Consider the following 19038-nt stretch of genomic DNA (forward strand, 5'->3'; position numbering starts at 1 on the left):
AATTCCCCATAGACACTGTTAGAATATAAATATTCAGGCCTGCCTGCAAAGGCCTGTACTTTGAGAACTTAGGTGTATTTTTATCACTTAGCTAGTTACAGGGGTATAAAAATAAAGAATGAAAATCACGGTCCACCTGTGTCTGGGACTTCTCTCATGAGGATATTCTGGGGCCCTGTTCTTGGGCTAAGGCCTTTGGCTAAGCAACAGAGGCAGCCATAAGCTGGGAAGCGAATGGTCGCATCCTCACATCCCAAACCAGCCACACTGAAATAAGGTGCCATTGGGCTGTTCGGAAGAGGATCCTGTCCTGATAGTGCCCATCGCCTCCAGAGAAAGAAACAGATCTTAAAATGGTTAAAGAAACCTTAGTCTGATAGCATCCTTTCTGGCAACAACTCACTTATCAGTGGTTGTGGTTGTGAAACCGTCATTTCTGTACGTTTTATCTTTATGGCACCCACTTCTCTCTTGTTAATCTGTCTGCTTCTCTAATTGTTTCTGTCTACTGTATAATTAATTTTGCTGGGTGTAAGTTAATTAGGGTGGGGGGATATAATTGGTTCGAGAATTATGTTACAATATGTTAGGATTGGTCGGTTAAATATCAGTAAAATGATTGGTGAAGGTATAGCTGAGATTATTACACTATCAACTGGGGTCAAACAGGAAGTGGGGGGAAGGGAAATTGGAATCATGCTTGCTAAGGGGTGGGGAACAGGGACAAGCCTCTGGGGCATCAGAGCTGGGAAGGGGACACTGGGGAACAGACTCTATCGGCATACAGAGAGAAGCCCGACTGGTGTGAAGGGCTTCGGAATATGCTTGCTTGGAAATTAACCCCAAGAAACGTCACCTTGTCTGCACTTCGGACTTCTGGTCTTTTGCTGCTTGCTGTCTGAGTGAGAAGAACCAGGGAAGTGGGAGGGTGAAGCGAAAGCCCTCGAACACACACCCCATTGCTGGACCTCCAAACCCCACTGCGGGAGCAGCAGAGCTCCCCCGCACAGCCAGCCTCACCCCAAATGGGGCATCAAAGAGAGGAGGGAAGTCGGCATTATGTGCAGGGAACACTGGCCTGGCGAGAATCTCCAGAGCAGCTGTTAGAGAGAAGGGAAGGGAGGGGATGAGATTTCCGGGGCTGGGAACGAAGGCAGGATGGGGCGGCTAAAGAAAAAGAGAGAGAGACATGGGAGAACATCAAATAGAACCCAGGTTTCAGGGTAACAGCCGTGTTAGTCTGTATTCGCAAAAAGAAAAGGAGCACTTGTGGCACCTTAGAGACTAACCAATTTATTTGAGCATAAGCTTTCGTGAGCTACAGCTCACTTCATCGGATGCATTCAGTGGAAACTGCAGAAGACATTATATACACAGAGACCATGAAACAATACCTCCTCCCACCCCACTCTCCTGCTGGTAATAGCTTATCTAAAGTGATCACTCTAGATAAGCTATTACCAGCAGAAGAGTGGGGTGGGAGGAGGTATTGTTTCATGGTCTCTGTGTATATAATGTCTTCTGCAGTTTCCACAGTATGCATCCAATGAAGTGAGCTGTAGCTCACGAAAGCTTATGCTCAAATAAATTGGTTAGTCTCTAAAGTGCCACAAGTACTCCTTTTCTTTTTGTAAATAGAACCCAGACATCCTGGATCCCTGCCTGCCCCCCTCCTGCTCTAATCCACTCACCCCACTCCCCTCCCAGAACCAGGAATAGAACCCAGGAGTCCTGCCTCCCAGTCACACTCCCAACTCACTAGACCCCATTCAGCTGGGGATAGAACCCAGGTGTCCTGGCTCTTGGCCCTTCCCCCTAACCACTAGACCCCACTCCCCTCCCTGAGCCAAGGATGCCAGACAGGCCATGATAGTGTCAGATCCCCATGTATGTCCCAGCCTGGCACATAGGGGAGACAGAGGAGAGGGGGGTGAATAAAGAGACAGGGGGGCGAAAGGGAGTTCAGTGTCAGGTTCGGGTGCAGGATAAGGGCCGTGAGTATCATTGAGATGATGGGGACTGTAGCAGGCCTGCTGTAATGACAAGCGCCTTCCCCTCGTGGACTGCCTCTCTCTCTGACCCTCAAATTTCAGGGCTAAGTGGCTGTTTTCTGCTCCATTGGGTAGCTCAGCAAGTCATGGAAACTGCCGCCCTGAGCCCCACTCAACAGGGGAAGGAGTTGCAGTTTGTGGTCCAAAGGAGAATTACCATTCGGTGTCTGCAGTGCAGGGCCAATGACACATACCGTTTGAGGGACAAAATAACCACAGTGAAAGAAACAAGGGTCAGAGGCCAGAAGGCGCTAAAAAAATGGTTTAATTAAAAGCTGGAGGTGGAGGAATTTACAGGGATTCATACAGCTGTGAATATACAGAGAGAAGGAAGATCTGAGGAGAAATGAGAATATAAACTTTCTTTCTTTCTTTCTTTCTTTCTTTCTTTCTTAGTTACATTTTTTTCTATTTCTTTCCAGTCACCTTTCTTTCTTCAAAACACACCCATCTGGTTTCTCCACATTTGTAGCAAAGAAAGCAACACACAGTAATATCTTGGTTTGCCTGTAATATTTGAGGAGCAAAACATTCTCCCCTGAAGCCAGTTGAGCTGCAGAACTGGCCAGCCATCCGCGGGCAGGGGAGGAATATTCGCAGTCAGTAGCTGAGCCTTCACACCTCTTCCTGGTACTCATTATTCCCACGGGACAGGGGGTTGGGGATGTGGTTTGCCTTGGCCGTCGCAGAATGACCAGACTGACGAATGACTGATCGAACAGGGACTGAGTAATAAGCTGATTGAAATGGGTCTGAGATGCCTGCGTGCTTCTCCTTGGAACCTGAGAAGGAGAAAAGCACATGAGAAAACTCAGATAAGAAAGAAAGAAAGAAAGAAAGAAAGAAAGCAGCTTGGGGCATGTTTTGAGGGGGTATCTTTTTGGAGCAAGCAAAGTGATGAAGCCAGTAGGGGGTGAATGTGGGGTCTCAGTAGAGGGCGCTGTGCTGTAGGGCGCAGGGAAGGGTCTCAGTAGGGGGCACTCTGCCCTCGCAATTAGTGCTGACCCCAATGCCCCTGTGCAGCACTAGGGGGCGCTGTGCTGCAGCTGGAGGGATGCGAGACCCTTCAGGGGGTGCTGTTCCCGCAGTGATCATGCTGGAGCTGTGGCTGAGATGTGGAGCTGCTGCAGCTTGCCTAGGAGTCTGCATTCGCATTCCTTTCTGGCCTGCAGTGCCGCATCATCTATGCCCAGCTGCTAAACAGCTGCCGTGGCCCGCCCCAGAGACGGCTGCATCTGGAGGAGCCATCCCTCTGTGGCATTACGCTGCGGCTGCCCGCCGGCTGCCACGCCCCACCCCAGAAGCAGCTGCCTTTCAGCCTTGGGGACTCCTAGGCAGTGTTACTGGGTGGCGGTTACCCAGCATTTCAGCAGGTGGAGCCGAGGGGTCAGAAGAGGAGATATAACGGTGTGGCGGGTGGACAGATACTAGGCTCAGTGTTGTCTACAGCAGCAGCCGCTTTGCCAGGTGAGACTCAGGAGGAGAAATTTCAGGGTTCGTTTGTTTAAGCTTTTCCAAGCTCCTGTGAAAGCAGGGACGGGGGAGGGAAATGTGCGATTACCTTTGCCCTTCATGCAGAGGTGGAAGATGAGGAAGATGAGGCCATTAATGGTGAAGAAGGACCCACCCACAGCCAGCTCCCGGACCCAGAAATGTCTGCGCACTGCAAAAAAGGAGGAAATTGCCAGGAAATAATACACTGGCACGAGTGTGTCCCCCTGCTGCAAGTGTGTGTGTGTGTGTGTGTGTGCATGCTCGTGTGTGCATCACTGCTGCCCCCTGCTGGAGGGGATGTGCACAATGTCTGTGATTGAGTGTGTCCCTGATGCCCCCTGCTGGAGGGGATGTGCACAATGTCTGTGATTGAGTGTGTCCCTGCTGCCCCCTGCTGGAGGGGATGTGCACAATGTCTGTGATTGAGTGTGTCCCTGCTGCCCCCTCCTGGAGGGGATGTGCACAATGTCTGTGATTGAGTGTGTCCCTGCTGCCCCCTCCTGGAGGGGATGTGCACAATGTCTGTGATTGAGTGTGTCCCTGCTGCCCCCTGCTGGAGGGGATGTGCACAATGTCTGTGATTGAGTGTGTCCCTGCTGCCCCCTGCTGGAGGGGATGTGCACAATGTCTGTGATTGAGTGTGTCCCTGCTGCCCCCTGCTGGAGGGGATGTGCACAATGTCTGTGATTGAGTGTGTCCCTGCTGCCCCCTGCTGGAGGGGATGTGCACAATGTCTGTGATTGAGTGTGTCCCTGCTGCCCCCTGCTGGAGGGGATGAGCCCTACTCAGTGTGTGTGTGTGTGTGTGTGTGTACATTCATGACTTCTGCTCCCTTCAGGAAGCATTAGGTATATCTTAGACTGGTGAGTCTGGGGCAACTTCACCTATCATGGTAACATTCACAGCCAAGCTCCTTAGGGACAGAATCCACCTCCCACTCATGTTCTCCTTGTACGCACAGGTGAATTCCCCAGCGCTGTTGGGACCAGCTCATGGGATGCTGAACACCATAGAGCTGGTCCTGGTCTCTGTTGTGCTGACCACAGACCCCATGTCCCTGGGGACGAGCTCATCTCCATCCTTGTAGAAGTGAAACCTCTGCTCACCAGCATTGCTGGGGCAGTGCAGGTGATGAGCAGGGGGACCCCTTAGCTCACCGCTCTGGACGGAGGATCCACACTCAGCTTCGGCCAGGGAGGGAAGTCTGAGGTTAGGAGAGGCAACAAGAATGAATCGGGGATGGGGTGGGGGTTGACATGGGGGGAAAGCAGAGATGTTGCCCCAAACTCAACACTGGTAAGATTCAAACTGATACCTCGTGCCTCCCTACATGAGGATCTTTGTGTAGCTGCAAGTGATAGCCTAGGCTTTATTCCTTCCTCCAGATTCTACAAGGTGAGTGTTAGCCATTAGTTTGTCATGTTGGAGAACAGGTTCTGGGAACTTAAATATCATAGACATATAGGACTGGATGGGACCTCGAGAGGACATCTTGTCCAGTCCCCTGCACTCATGGCAGGATGAAGTATTATCTAGACCATCCCTGACAGCTGTTTGTCTAACCTGCTCTTAGAAATCTCCAGTGATGGAGATTCCACAACCTCCCTCGGCAATTTATTCCAGCGCTTAACCACCCTGACAGTTAGGAAGTTTTTCCTAACGTCCAACCTGAACCTCCCTTGCTGCAATTGAAGCCCATTGCTTCTTGTCCTGTCCTCAGAGGTTAAGAAGAACAATTCTTCTCCCTCCTCCTTGTAACAACCTTTTATTCGCTTTATGTATCAGGTTGTCCTGAGTGTGGGGCATATGCTAGATCTCCATGTTATTGACAGTCAAGTAGTCATGTTGGGTGCCATGTTGTTGGCTGTTGGGTAGGCATGATGAATTGCTATATTGCTAGCTGTTGGAGAGTCATGATGAGTCTCATGTTGCTGGCCATTGGGTAGCCATGTTGAGCGGTCATGTGGGGCAGCCATGTTGTCAGCTTTTTGTCAGCCATGTTCAGTGATCCTGTTGTTAGTTGGGAAGGCATTTCAGATGACATGTTGTCGACTGTGTCTGTTAGATCGCCATAGTGTGTGGCCATGTTGTTTGTAGTTGGATACCCATATTGGGTTGCCATTTTGTTGATAGTTTGGCAGCCATTTTGGTTACCCTTATATGGGAAGTGAAGGGCATGTTTGGTGAGTATTGTTGGCAGCCTGATTTCCATAATTTGGCACAGAATTTGTACAATGGCTGAGGGTGTTGCTAGCTTTTGGGTAAGCATGCTAATAAGTTACGTTTCTGGAAGCCTGGAGATTGTGTTGTCAATTGGTCCGACATGTTGGGAGACTATATTTTTGGCAGTCATGGCAGGGGGTGGCCCTGTAGTCAGTAGTTCGGAAGCCATATTTCTGAAAGCTGAGATGTTTGATATCAGTTTTGCAGCTGTGTAGGTTGTTGTCAGCTGTTGGGCAGCAATTATTATTTATTTGTATTATTATAGTGCCTAGCAGCTCTTGTCCAGGCCCAGAAGTCCAGTGTGGTAGGCGACCAATATTGGATGGCCATGTTATCAGTAGTAGGGAAACCATGTTGGAGGGCCATATAGTTGGTAGCTGGGCAGCCATGCTGGGTGTCCATGTTGTTGGCCGTTGGTCACCCATACTGTGTAGCTGTATTCACTGAGGGATTAGCCACGTTGGGCAGCCATAGTTGGGAAGTGAATGGCATGTTGGGGGACTGTGTCATTGGCTGGTTCCTTGCTATACTTTTGTCTGCTTATGTCTTTATGCATCTTGGAAGTGTTCACCTCTGACCCAAAGAAATGTTAGAGACTGTGCAGAGCTCACCTTTCACTCTAATGAGGATGGCATCACTGTCACTGGACCTGTTCCAAGAATGACCTTGGCCTATCCAGTATCTGCAATGGTATGACCCCCCGTCCTCAGGCCCTGTGAGGCTCATCTTGAAGATATGGCTTGTCCTGGATGAAGCTAGGACTGTGATGGCCTTTCCAATATCACTGAGGTACTGGAATCCTCCAACGCTATCCACCGAAGGAGGAGCAGAGCACTTGATCTCAACAGTGTCTCCGGGAAGGTACTCCTGCTTCTGGGGGTGCAGGGACAGGGATGGGGCTGCAGGGACACCTGGGAAAGAAAAGTTTCCATTGGCATTAGTTGGGAACAAGGGCAGAAGCAGCAGCCAAGAGAGAAGCCCACAGATGTCCCACATCCCCAACCCTCAGACAGGGGCTACCGCCAGGCCAGGCCAAAGAGTTAGGACCCACCCTCCTGGAGCATACAGGCACAGAACTGGGGGAGCGGGGGCAGGAGAAGAGGGGGATGAGGGTGGGGCAGGAGGAGAATGTTCTGCAATGATGAGGCTTGCTCCTAAACTGGCCTTTCAAGACCTCAGGGGATGATGCCCCCCAAAAAGCACACTGCCACCTGCTGATGTACCCCACCCTCCCCACTAGGGGGCAGCAGGGTACCCATCCAGCCTCTGGACTCCCTGGGCTGAGACCCCACCAACTTGTCTCACCTATGGGATCTCTGGGTGGGGCTGGCATTGGTGCTGGGCTGGACAAAGCGGGAGCTTGGTGTGTCCAAGGGGGGGGGGCTAACAGGGGATCCCCGCAGACCCACCCCCATGGGATTCCAAACCCCAAAGCATAAGCACAGGCGAATTCGCTCTAGAGACAACCCACCCCAAAATGAGTCATCTAAGTGAGCACAAGAGTTGGCATTACCTGCAAGGAACACTGACCTGGGGAGAATCTTGAGAGTGGCTGAAAGATAGAAGAGAAGAGAGGATGAGTCAGAGATCTGGGGAGGGAGGAGTGTGATGGGAGTCAGGAATGCTAGAAAAAAGGCAGGGGGGTAGAGGGAGAATGGGGAGAGGGATATGTGATGGGTTCCCCCGCGGGAGCCACTTGGAACTGGGGTACCACTGATCCCACCTGACCCACCAGGCAAGCCAGCTAAGCCCTCCCTCAGGCTTCAGACTGCACTTTACCAGCACACACACAGGTAGGGACACACCCAGCTGCAGCTACACACACAGATGTTGAGATCAGCCCTGCATGGGAAGGCTCAGCTAAGGAATTGCCCAGTACTCAAGTGCACACCCTCCTCTAGAGGGTAAGCCCAACACTGTACAGTCTTGCGCTGCCCAGAGAACAGTACAGCGTAAGCTGATGAAAATCACCCCCTCCCTCAATGTGGAGAGGGATAAGCACAGCTTTCTGCCCCAGGTTAAAATCTCCACACACACACACACACTGGTTTTAGACAAAACAAAACAAGTTTATTAACTACAAAAGAAAGATTTTAAGTGATTATAAGGGATAGCAAACAGATCAAAGTAGATTTCAGAGTAGCAGCCGTGTTAGTCTGTATCTGCAAAAAGAAAATGAGGACTTGTGGCACCTTGGAGGTAACAAATTTATTTGACCATAAGCTTTCGTGAGCTACAGCTCACTTCATCGGATGCATGTAGTGGAAAATACAGACCTAAAAGTGGCAATTCTTCAGCAAAAAAACTTCAAAAACAGACTCCAACGAGAGACAGCTGAATTTGAATTAATTTGCAAACTGGGTACGATTAACTTAGGCTTGAATAAAGACTGAGAGTGGATGTGTCATTACACAAAGTAAAACTATTTCCCCTTGTTTATTCCTGCTCCCCCCCCTCCCCACTGTTCCTCAAATGTTCTTGTCAATTGCTGGAAATGGCCCGCCTTGATTATCACTACCCCCCCACCCCCGCTCTCCTGCTGATAATAGCTCACCTTACCTGATCACTCTCATTACAGTGTGTAGGGTAACCCCATTGTTTCATGTTCTCTGTGTATATAAAATCTCCCCACTGTATTTTCCACTACATGCATCCGATGAAGTGAGCTGTAGCTCACGAAAGCTTATGCTCAAATAAATTTGTTAGTCTCTAAAGTGCCACAAGTCCTCCAGTTCCTTTTGTAGGATCAAAGTAGATTACCTAGCAAATAAAAAACGCAATCTAAGCTTAGTATACTAACAAAATTCGATATGAGCAGAAAATTTTCACCCTAAATGTTGTTTTAGGAAGATTGCAAATATTCTTGAAGCCAAGCTGCACTTGCTTTCTGCTTAAAACTCCAGTTACCCCTTTCACAGGCTAGACAACCTCTAACCTGGGGTCATCAGCCCTTCTCCCCTAATTCAGTCTTTTTGTTTCTCAGGTGTGTTCAGCAGTCTTCTTTTTTGGGCAGGGAGGCAGTGAAGAATGAACCATGATGATGTCACTCCCCTGCCCTAAACAGTTTTTTGCATGTGGCGGGAATCCTTTGTCCCCCATTTGATCCCCACCCCCAGTCAGTGGAAAACACAAGTATTATCCTGGAGTCCAGTACCAGGTGACTTGGTTACATGACCCTGCAGCCATAACTCAGAGGTTGTTTGCAGCATTTCCAGGAAGGCTTCTCAGTGGGTGATCAGCATCTTCTAAGACCTATTGTTTTCTCTAATGGCCCTTCCCAGCAAGACATCTAGACTGACTGCATTCTGCCTAGTGGATGTTCCCCAAGTGTAAACACATTTGTAATAGATGCATAGACAATAGTCATAACTTCAGTTATAAAAATGATAATGCATACAAATAGGAAAATCATATTCAGTAAACCATAATCTTTTCAATGATAGCTCACATGACCTCTCTTGTATAAAATACCTCATAGTTAGGCCATAATCATATCATAACAATATCTCTATGAAGAATATGGGGTCATAGTGTCACAGGGTAGTACGGCTCAGATGAGAAAGAAAGCAAGAAAAAGCAAGCAAGCAAGAAAAGAGACAGAAAGAAAAAGCAAGCAAGCAAGCAAGAAATCTAGAAAAGAGCTAGAACAAGAAAGCAGAAAAACAAGCAAGCAAGAAAGAAAAGTAAGAGAGAGAGTAAACAGGAGGATGGAATGCAAGCAAGACAGAAAAGAGACAGAAAGCGAATGCAAGAAAACAAACACGCAAGAAAAGAGCAAGGAAGCAAGACAGCAGTCAAGAAAGAAAGAAAGAAAGAAAGAAAGAAAGAAAGAAAGAAAGAAAGAAAGAAAGAAAAAGCAGGAAAGCAATCAAGAAAAGAGAGAGATTGCAGGGAAGCGAGAAAGAAAAGAGAGAAAGCAAGCAAGCAAGAAAAGCAATTGAAGAGAATAAACAAGATAGGAAGAAAAAACAGGAAAGCGAGCAAGCAAGCAATATAGAAAAGGGGAATCAGAAAAGCAAGCTAGAAAGGAAAGCCATAGCAAGAGAAAGAAATTAAAGAGATAGAAAGAAAAAGCAAGAAACAGAGAAAAGCCAAAGAAAGAGAAAAGCAAGCAAGAAAGAAAAGCGATAGAAAGTAAAAGATGGAAAGAAGGATGGCGAGCAAGCAAGCAAGGAAAGAGCTAGAGGAGAAGCAGGAAAGCAAGCAAGACAGCCCAAGGAGAGGAAGGACAGCCCAAGGACAGCCCAAGGAGATAGCCCAAGAGAGGAAGTGGGCCCCGGGAGGCTACTTACCCAGCAGCGGCAGAAGGAGAGTTAGCTCCATGCTGAGTGAGCTGATCTGCCTGCGGCTTAGAGCTGGGTTCTGAGCCACCAGCCCTGTCTCTGCCCAGGGAGGAGACTGGCTCCCTTACTGTGAGATAGCTGAACCCTGCCATGGACGTGACACTCAGCCACTGCTTCCTCCGCGATGTGGGAGGTGTTGTGGCATCCCAGTGATGGTCACATGCGGGGCTCTTAGGAAATGTGACAGCAGTTGCTGACCACAAACTGAGGCCCTCCTCCCTGGATTTCCCCTCCAGTGTCTTGCAAAAGCAACACAGCCCTGGACCAGCTCAGCTCAAAGTGGCTTTACCCACCCAAAAAACCTTCTCCAGCTGTGTGGGGAAACTGAGGCACAGTGCAGGCAAGGTGGGTGATGCACCAGCCTTTATACAGTCTCCACTGAGAATCAGATCTTTGTGGTGGCCAGCGTATAAGAAAATTAATTAGTTTCCTCCATTTGCACTGAAATTTTTCACCCTGATTTTCTAAGCAGCTCAAACTTGCCTGCTTATGCCGAGGCCTAAGGAGTTTGAATGCCCATGAACAAGGATGGGAATTAGGTGTCCAAATCCCTTTGGTCATCTCAGCTTTGGATTGAGGCTCTTACCGGCAGCAACTGGCTGTGGGCCCTGGGATGGTAGTGCTAGTAATCTCATGATAAAGACCAGAGGCCAGGAATTTCAAGAGTGCCTAGAGATTCTGTCTGGCTTGCTGGGAAATTGCCCTCGGAGGATCACGGCCTTTCTGGATCCCAAGCACCCACAGTCCCTAGTCAACTTTGAAAATGTTGATCGCATGTCTTCCCAACTGATAGGAATCATGCCCCTTCTTGGAACTGGGAGGGGAACCCAGGAGTCCCCCCATGTGGGGAGAGAACCCAGGAGTCCTGATACCCAGCCCCTCCCACTCCAAACACTGGACCCCACTGCTCTCCCAAAGCTGGGGTGAGACCCTAGGAGTTCTGGCTCCCAGCACCCCCCTGCTTCAACCACTAGATCACACTCTCTGCTCAGAGCTGGGGAGAAAACACAGGAATCCTGGCTCCCAACTCCCCTGTGCTCCAATCACTAGATCCCACTCCCTGCTCAGAGCTGTAGTGAGAACGTAGGAGTCATGGCTCCTAGACAGCCACCCCCCACCAGCTCAAATTACTAGATCCCACTGTCCTCTCAGAGCTGTGGAGAGAACCCAGGAGTCCTGATATCCAGCCCCTGCCCCGCCCCCCTGCTCCAACAACTAGACCCCACTGCCTGCTCAGAGCTGAGGATAGAGCCCGGGAGTCCTGGTGCCCAGCCCCTCCTGCTCTAGCCACTAGATCCCACTCCCCTCTGTGAAAGTAGAGTGAATTATATTGAAATTATAATTCATTAAAGAAATGCTACTTGAAGGGCTTGTTGAAATATAGTTGTCAGGAAGAGAAACATTAAGGTGTGTGAGACAATGGGTCCTCAAACTAATTAACTTAGAGATCCTACTGAGCTAGGAGATTGGTAAACGTTAGTATGCAAATGAGACATGTATGTATATTTGTCAGTTTCTGCTTCCTTTTCTCTCTTATGTTAAATTGGCTTTGGCTTAGCTGTATAAATAGGTTATCTTTAGCCTCAGAGAGGGGCTCACATCTGGGTGCATTGGCAAAGCGCTTTGCTAATAAACAGAGTGGTCTGACAAATTATGTGAGTCCTGAATCTGACTTTGACAATTTGGAAGTCCCACCGAGATGGCAACCGTCTTCACTGGGGCCATGTGACTCCTGACCATTCTTAGGACGGCCGTGGCAAGCCGGCACCTGGGCATTTGGCCCGAGTGGTCCTCTGCCAGAACGGAAGGGTGCATGACCACAGTGAAGTCTACGCCATCGAACCTGTTGGTTCCCGCTCTGTTCTGGTAGGGATCCTGGGATCTGACATCAGGAATCTGGTCAGGTAATTATTTCTGTGTTTTGTCCGGACTGAGGACTGTCTTGTCTCTGTGTCTATCCGTCCTCCCTGTGGTGTGTTTGAGTCTGGGCGCCGTCTCCGTCCGGGGATCGGCTGACCAAAGGGTTCCTGTCCCCACGGTCTGAGTGAGTGAAATCTGCACAATCAAAGCCGCACTGCGCCTTGGGTAAAACCCTTGGTGTGAAAGCAAGGGTGATGTTAGCCGACGGCCAAGGATGTTTGGTGAGGTGCCAGCTATGCCCGTTTATACCATCCGTGACTTTAACCGCTAGGACGCACTGTCCCTTCGTGGCGGGCAGCCCGGGCTAGGCTGACGGATGCCCCAAGGTCCTAACCACCCGTGACTTTAACTGCTAGAGCTCAGAGCTCCTTCGCAGCGGGCAGTCAATACTGACTGACAGGTGCCCCAATGGCAGCACTAAGAGCCTCTCCACACCCGTGACTTTAACTGCTAGAGCTCACAGCTCCTTCGCAGCGGGCAGCCAGGATTGACTGACAGGTGCCCCAAGAGTTTGCCCCGTGGAGGCGGCACAACTCAACGCTAGGCTCTTAGTACTCTCACCTAATGGCCAGGCTTTAGAGCCAAAACGGCTGAGGTTCTTTAATTGTGTTGGCTGCTTTACAGTAAACCAGAGAAAACAAGTCAGGCTTATGCATAAATGGTTACCAAAATTTATTAAGCTAGATTCTAATCATGTGGTTACAAAATTGCTAGTGCCTACTTATTTAAATGTAGAGATGTTACACACACAAACAAGTTACAAAACTGAAGCCACAATCCCAAAGAAAGAAAACAAAATATAGAGCTCTATTTCAAAATATGTGTACACTAAAGATAGGAGATCAGGTGTGGGTGCTTCTTACCCTCCTTGCATCTCTCGATTCCAGCGGTGCCAAGCCAGGATCGGTCACTCAATTCCGCGGAAAGACGAATAAGGGACAAGGCGTAGGGACCCTCTTAGCTGCAGAAGCCTTGGGAGGCTGTCACTTATCTGACCAGCAGATAGATAGTGAAAAGCACTCAAAAATCATGGTGCTGTAGGTCCCCTACTTATACCTCTGTACTCCTTTATTCTCTTTTTCCTTTCTTATGCCAAATTGAGGCTGGTCTGTCTGGGTGACGCCAGCTTTCGCAGGAGTAGTTTACACTTGCAAGGGAGAGAAACAATAAGTGTTGACTACTGGACATTTCTTTTATCAGGGTAAATATTTTCCCAACTAGGATGTTGGTGTGTGTGCATCACGCTAGTTAGTAGGGGCTAAAAGCCATGTCTGTCACAGGGCCTCTGCCTGCTGTGAGCTTAATCGTTGTATCTGCCCCCAGAGGCACACCTGTGCTTTCACAGCTTCAAAGGCTGTGCTGGAAGTGCCCTGTTCCGGCTTCCTCCTGTGTTTCCAGCAATGCTGGTCTGAGGGGGGGGGGGGGCTGGCTGTCTGGCTACAGGTGATTGAGGCAGTAGCCTGTGGGCTCCTTTTGTGTGTTGCACTGGGCATCGCTCTGACGAACCCGACTTTCCTTCTTGTGTGATTGGTGTGTAAAGTCCTCCTGTATGGGTAACCAGATGTCTAAGTCGGGACAGTTCCCTAAAGGAACGCCGGCTCAGTTTATGTATTTTAGGAAGGGTCCGGACTCCTGTAAATTTCTGGAAAAATGGTCTAGGCTAACTCAGGAGAATCCCAAAATTCAGTGGCCACTGTTAGGATCTTGGGACAAAGACCGCGTAGACGTCTTAAAAGACAAACTCGGCCAACCTAAAACTAAATTGGCAAAAGAAGAGGTTGATTGTTTCATGCAGTGGTGGGAAGAGGCAAATCATAGGTGGACAGAATCAAAACTTGCCCCTCTCAAAGATTCTGGCTTCTATCCCACCAGCTGCAACTCATTTTACCGTTGTTGATTTGTGCTCTGCTTTCTTTTCTGTCCCGGTTCACCCTGACTGCCAGTTCCTGTTTGCCTTTTCTTACAAGGGGTAACAGTACACATGGACCACACTGCCCCAGGGGTATACTGAAAGCCCATCATATTTTTCCCAAGCATTAGCCCGAGACCTTGCTGACCTTGTTTTCCCGTCCAGGTCCACACTAGTCCAATATGTAGATGATCTACTCCTCTGTTCCCCTTCATTGTCTGCCTCTGAAACTGACTCTTTAGTGCTTCTTACTGCCCTAGCAAATAAGGGTCACAAAGCTTCTCGCTCTAAACTACAACTGTGTCAAGCTTCTGTCACATACCTTGGCTTTCTCCTCTCCCAGGGTTCGCGTGCATTTTCTCCCACCCGCGTCCAAGCTCTCCTTAGCTTTCCCCGACCCCACTCCCCACACCAGGTCTGGAAGTTTTTCGGCATGGCTGGATTTTGCAGACAATGGATTCCCCAATATGCCTCCCTTGCAAAACCTCTCCAGGAACTCACTCGATTCTCTGCGCCTGACCCCATGCCGTGGCCCCCTGAGGCCAATTCTGCCTTTGTTTCCCTCAAACAGGGTTGGCTTCTGCCCCTGCCTTAGGGCTGCCTGACTATTCTAAGCCTTTTACTCTTTTCTGCCACGAACCATCTGGGTGTGCACTTGGAGTTCTCACTCAGATGCACGGAGAAAAGAACCGCTCAGTGCTTATTTCTCCGCCACTTTAGACCCTGTTGCCCAAGGCTTACCCCCCTGCCTGCGTGCTGTGGCTGCTGCAGGGCGCCTAGTCAAAATGTCTGAGTCCCTTGTTCTCCGCTCTCCTCTTACCCTCCTGGTCCCTCACTGACCTTGCCCTGCTCCAAGACTCTGCGCCAGAAACCGAGAAAGAATCCTGGGTCGCCCAAGGTTGCTCTCTACATCCCGATTCCTTTTGGCGCTCACCTACTGGCGCCTTTGTAGCCCCCTTTTCACTCTACCCATCTCTGGCCGCCTTGCTACATGGTGTTTCGCATGTTGGAAAGGAGGGGATGGTCTCTGCTGTAACTAAGACAGGATGGTGGGCCCCCCATTTTAGCTCTTTTGCAGCCCGCCACTGTGCAGCCTGTACCATTTGCCAAAGCCATAATATTGGTAAACCTGTAAAAGCGGCCCAGGGGTTCCAGGGCCTGCCTCAAGCACCGTTCTTGCATTGGCAACTTGATTTTGTACAAATGCCTAAGTGTCAACAATATGAATTTATATTGTTAAGGTATGTTTATTCTCTGGTTGGATTGAAGCCTTTTCTTGTCGCAAGGCTGACTCACTGTCTGTTGCCAAATGTTTGTTAAATCATATTATGCCTGCCAAGGGAATTCCTGCTACTCTCTCCAGGGATCGGGGTGCACATTTTACTGGACAACTTGTTCAACGCCTGGACCGTATATCGCATATCAAACACCTGCTGCACTGTCCCTCCCACCCACAGAGCGCAGGAGCAGTTGAAAGACGAAATGGTGCACTTAAGAATAAGCGTGCTAAAATTTGTAACTCTACAGGATTAAGCTGGCCAGTAGCCTTACCATTAGCCCTTATGGACATGAGATCCACTCCATCCCAAAGGCATAAATTAAGTCCCTTTGAAATTGTTATGGGACACCCTATGCAAGCTATGACGACCATTACTCCCGTTCCAGATTTGAACTTGACTCACAGTGCGCTCCTTCAGTATTGCAAGGGACTAATGCAAGCTGTAAGTCACTTCCATTCACAGGTTCGAGCCGCCTGGCCCACGGAACCCACCTCCGACGCTTGCCACAACCTCGAGCCAGGTGATTGGGTCTACGTACGGCGCCATCATCAAAAGCACGCCTTGGAGCCCCGGTGGAAGGGTCCTCATCAGGTACTGCTTACTACACAGACAGCTGTTAAACTATCTGGCATCGCAGTGTGGATACATGCTTCGCAGTATAAGAAGGCACCATCCCCAGAGAACCAATCATCACCTCAGGACGACGCAGAGTCAATTTTGGCTCCAGAAGAAGACGTAGAGGAACAGTCTGCAATATCTTACAATCTACGCTCTTGTAACGGTTGCCAGAAACAGACACTGTTCCTCGGCTGCTGGTATCTTATGGTCTGGGGAGACCATGATGACAATTCTTTTGTCCCGCAGCAGGTATGGATAGCTCAGACCCTTAATATTTCTAATTGCTGGGTCTGCAGCCACATCCCAGCCCACTCTCAAACTGGTGTTCCTGTCCTGGCTATCCCACTCAAGTCCCCAGACCGCACTGGAGGGCCTCGTCCGTTTAACAAAATATGGAACAGCAATGACACTTGGGAAGCGGTGGGAATAAATGCATCTAAATGGATAAGTGTGGTGGAGGGAAAAGGTCATTGGTGTTGGGTGTGTAATGGGACAGGGCTAGATCTGGGGAAAAGCCGTTGCCTTCAGCATATGGTGGCCAATGGTGTATGGGATTATTCAAACAAAACTAAAAAGTGGCAGGCCAGGTATGGAGATATGAATTTTTTCTCAACCTGGGATCAAACAGAGAAATCAATCTCATGTTCCCCCTACAGTCATGCAAATAACACCACTCCTCGTAAGGAGAATTACCCTGTACCCTTTGGGGGATACTCCTCCTCCTTTGCAAACACCTATATGACAAATGGGTGCAACCGACACTTCCCGGCCTTAATAGGCCATCACTGGGTGTGTGGGACCAGAGCTTATACCGCACTACCAGCTAATTGGTCAGGAATCTGTTATCCCGCCCGACTCTTCCCACAATTCTGAGTGCTAGGAACCTTCCCTCGAGAACGTCTCCACAATTTCAGGTGAAAAAGAAGGGACTTAACAGATGCCCAATGGTATGTAAATAACATAAGCCCCTTAACCTGGGAAGAGGCCAATGGCGGTTCTTTCATACCGTTATGGGGAGTAATACACCATGCAAAAAGGCTCCTAAGGTTACAAGCAGTAGTTGAAATAATGGCAAATGAAACCGGAGAAAGTTTAAGAGCCCTGGCCAAAGAAACAGGGGCAATCCGACAGATGGCCCTCCAAAACCGACAGGCATTGGACATAGTGCTGGTGGCAAAAGGAGGGACTTGTGCTCTCATTGGAAAAGACTGCTGTGTATATATACCAGACAACACCAGTGAGGTAATAGATGGTGCTAGCCACTTAGAACAAATCGCATATCTTACCCACGAAGAGCCAAGTTCTTTATGGAAGTGGCTAAGTAACCTTTTCAATTTCTCTGGCATAGGAAACTGGTTGTTTCAGGAAGCGCTGACTCTCCTGTTTGGAATCCTAATAATTTTTGTATGTTTTCAGTTACTTTCCTGTTATATCCAAAATTGTGTCAGGCATGCTACACAGATAGCTGCCCCAAACCACAGTGCTAATTTGATGATTTTAAATATCACTGATGAACAAAGAGATAAAGAACGATTGATATGTGGAACCCAGTCATTGTTGGTCATTGCGTAGCTTGACCAAAAGGAGGGATTGTGAAAGTAGAATGAATTATATTGAAATTATAATTAATTAAAGAAATGCTACTTGAAGGGTTTGTTGAAATATAGTCGTCAGGAAGAGAAACATTAAGGAGTGTGAGACAATGGGTCCTCAAACTAATTAACTTAGAGCTCCTACTGAGCTAGGAGATTGGTAAACGTTAGTATGCAAATAAGATATGTATGTATATTTGTCAGTTTCTACTTCCTTTTGTCTCTTATGTTAAATTGGCTTTGGCTTAGCTGTATAAATAAGTTATCTTGAGCCTCAGAGAGAGGCTCACATATCTGGGTGCATAGGCAAAGCGCTTTGCCAATAAACAGAGTGGTCTGACAAATTATGTGAGTCCTGAATCTGACTTTGACACCTCTCAGAGCTGCAAATGGAGAAGATGGGCTGTGGCAGGACAATCTCCCCAGAAAGATCAATATGTCCCTGCCCTGCATGGAGCAGAGGTGGAGCAGGGGATGGGAGTGAATGATGATTTACGGACAAGGAAGTTGGAGAAGGAGTGGCTGGGCCATGTCTACAGGGAGGGTCAGGGGCCAGGACTGGGGCTCTGAGTGTCACTGAGCTAATGAGACAACAGGGACCAGAGCTGGAGGAACTGAATTCAGCTCACTGGGGGCTGCCACTCTGAGCCCTCAGCCTCATGGATTCAGGGCAAAGTGGCTTCTCCCTGATAGTGTGGCTAGTGGTGGGTGCACACAGCCGGCCACAGCCTAACTCAGCAGGGACAGGAGTTCTAAGGAGAATCTCCCTTCTGGGTCAGGAGTACAGGGCCAATGACACACACCACACTGGGGACGGAATAACCACAGCAAAGGTAATAGAGAAAGAACAAGTTATAAAATATTTAGAGACATTAGGTGTATCCAAGTTGGCAGTGCCTGATGAAATCATCCTAGGGTACTCAAGGAATTAGCTGAAACAATCTCAGAACCATCAGTGATTATCTTAGAGAAGTCATGGAGCATGGGTGATATTCCAGAGACCTGGGGAAGGGCAAACATGGTAGCCATCTTTAAAAAGGGGAAGAAGGAAGACCTTGTTTATTATGAACCAGTCAGTCTAACTTCAATACCTGGAAAGATGCTGGAACAAATTATTAAGCAATCAATCTGTGAGCACCTAGAAGATAAGAAGATCATTAGAAAGAGCCAACATGGATTTGTCAAGAGCAAATCATGCCAAAGCAACCTCATTTCCTTCTTTGGCAGGGTTACTAGCTTCGTGGATGGGAGGAAGCAATAGACGTGATGTATCTTGATTTTAGTCCGGTGTTCAACAGTCCCACATAACATTCTCATAAGCAAACTAGGGAAATGTGGTCTAGGTGAAATTATTATAAGCTGGGTGCACAACGGGTTGAAAGACCATCCTCAAAGAGTAGTTAGCAATGGTTTACCATTAAAGCAAGAGGGTGTACCTAATGGTGTCCCACAGGGCTCAATTGTGGTCTGGTACTAGTCAATATTTTCATGAATGACTTGGAGAATGGAGAGTGGAAAACAGGCTTAGAGGAGGACACCAAACTGGGAGGGGTGGCAAGCGCTTTGGAGGACAGGATTAGAATTCAAAACAACCTTGACAAGTTGGGG

The 19038-nt window shown here is 48.7% G+C and overlaps 1 protein-coding gene across 3 annotated transcripts; it reads right to left on the minus strand.

Annotated features, from left to right (window-relative positions):
• Positions 1-2298: 2298 nt before the first annotated feature.
• On the minus strand, positions 2299-10238 carry LOC144273745 (alpha-1B-glycoprotein-like). Of its 3 annotated transcripts, XM_077832444.1 has the most exons (5): positions 10061-10238; positions 7282-7320; positions 6380-6679; positions 3613-3714; positions 2299-2833 (listed from the first exon to the last, which is right to left on the minus strand). In XM_077832444.1, exons 1-5 carry the CDS (start codon positions 10089-10091, stop codon positions 2667-2669), a joined length of 639 nt encoding a protein of 212 aa, XP_077688570.1. In that variant the 5' UTR covers positions 10092-10238; the 3' UTR covers positions 2299-2666. The 3 variants fall into 3 exon arrangements, with proteins under 3 accessions (XP_077688570.1, XP_077688571.1, XP_077688572.1); XM_077832445.1 differs by lacking the exon at positions 7282-7320; XM_077832446.1 differs by lacking the exon at positions 3613-3714.
• Between the last annotated feature and the right edge of the window lie 8800 nt (positions 10239-19038).

The sequence above is a fragment of the Eretmochelys imbricata genome, chromosome 13 (genome assembly GCF_965152235.1).
Source record: "Eretmochelys imbricata isolate rEreImb1 chromosome 13, rEreImb1.hap1, whole genome shotgun sequence".
Lineage (NCBI taxonomy): Eukaryota > Metazoa > Chordata > Testudines > Cheloniidae > Eretmochelys > Eretmochelys imbricata.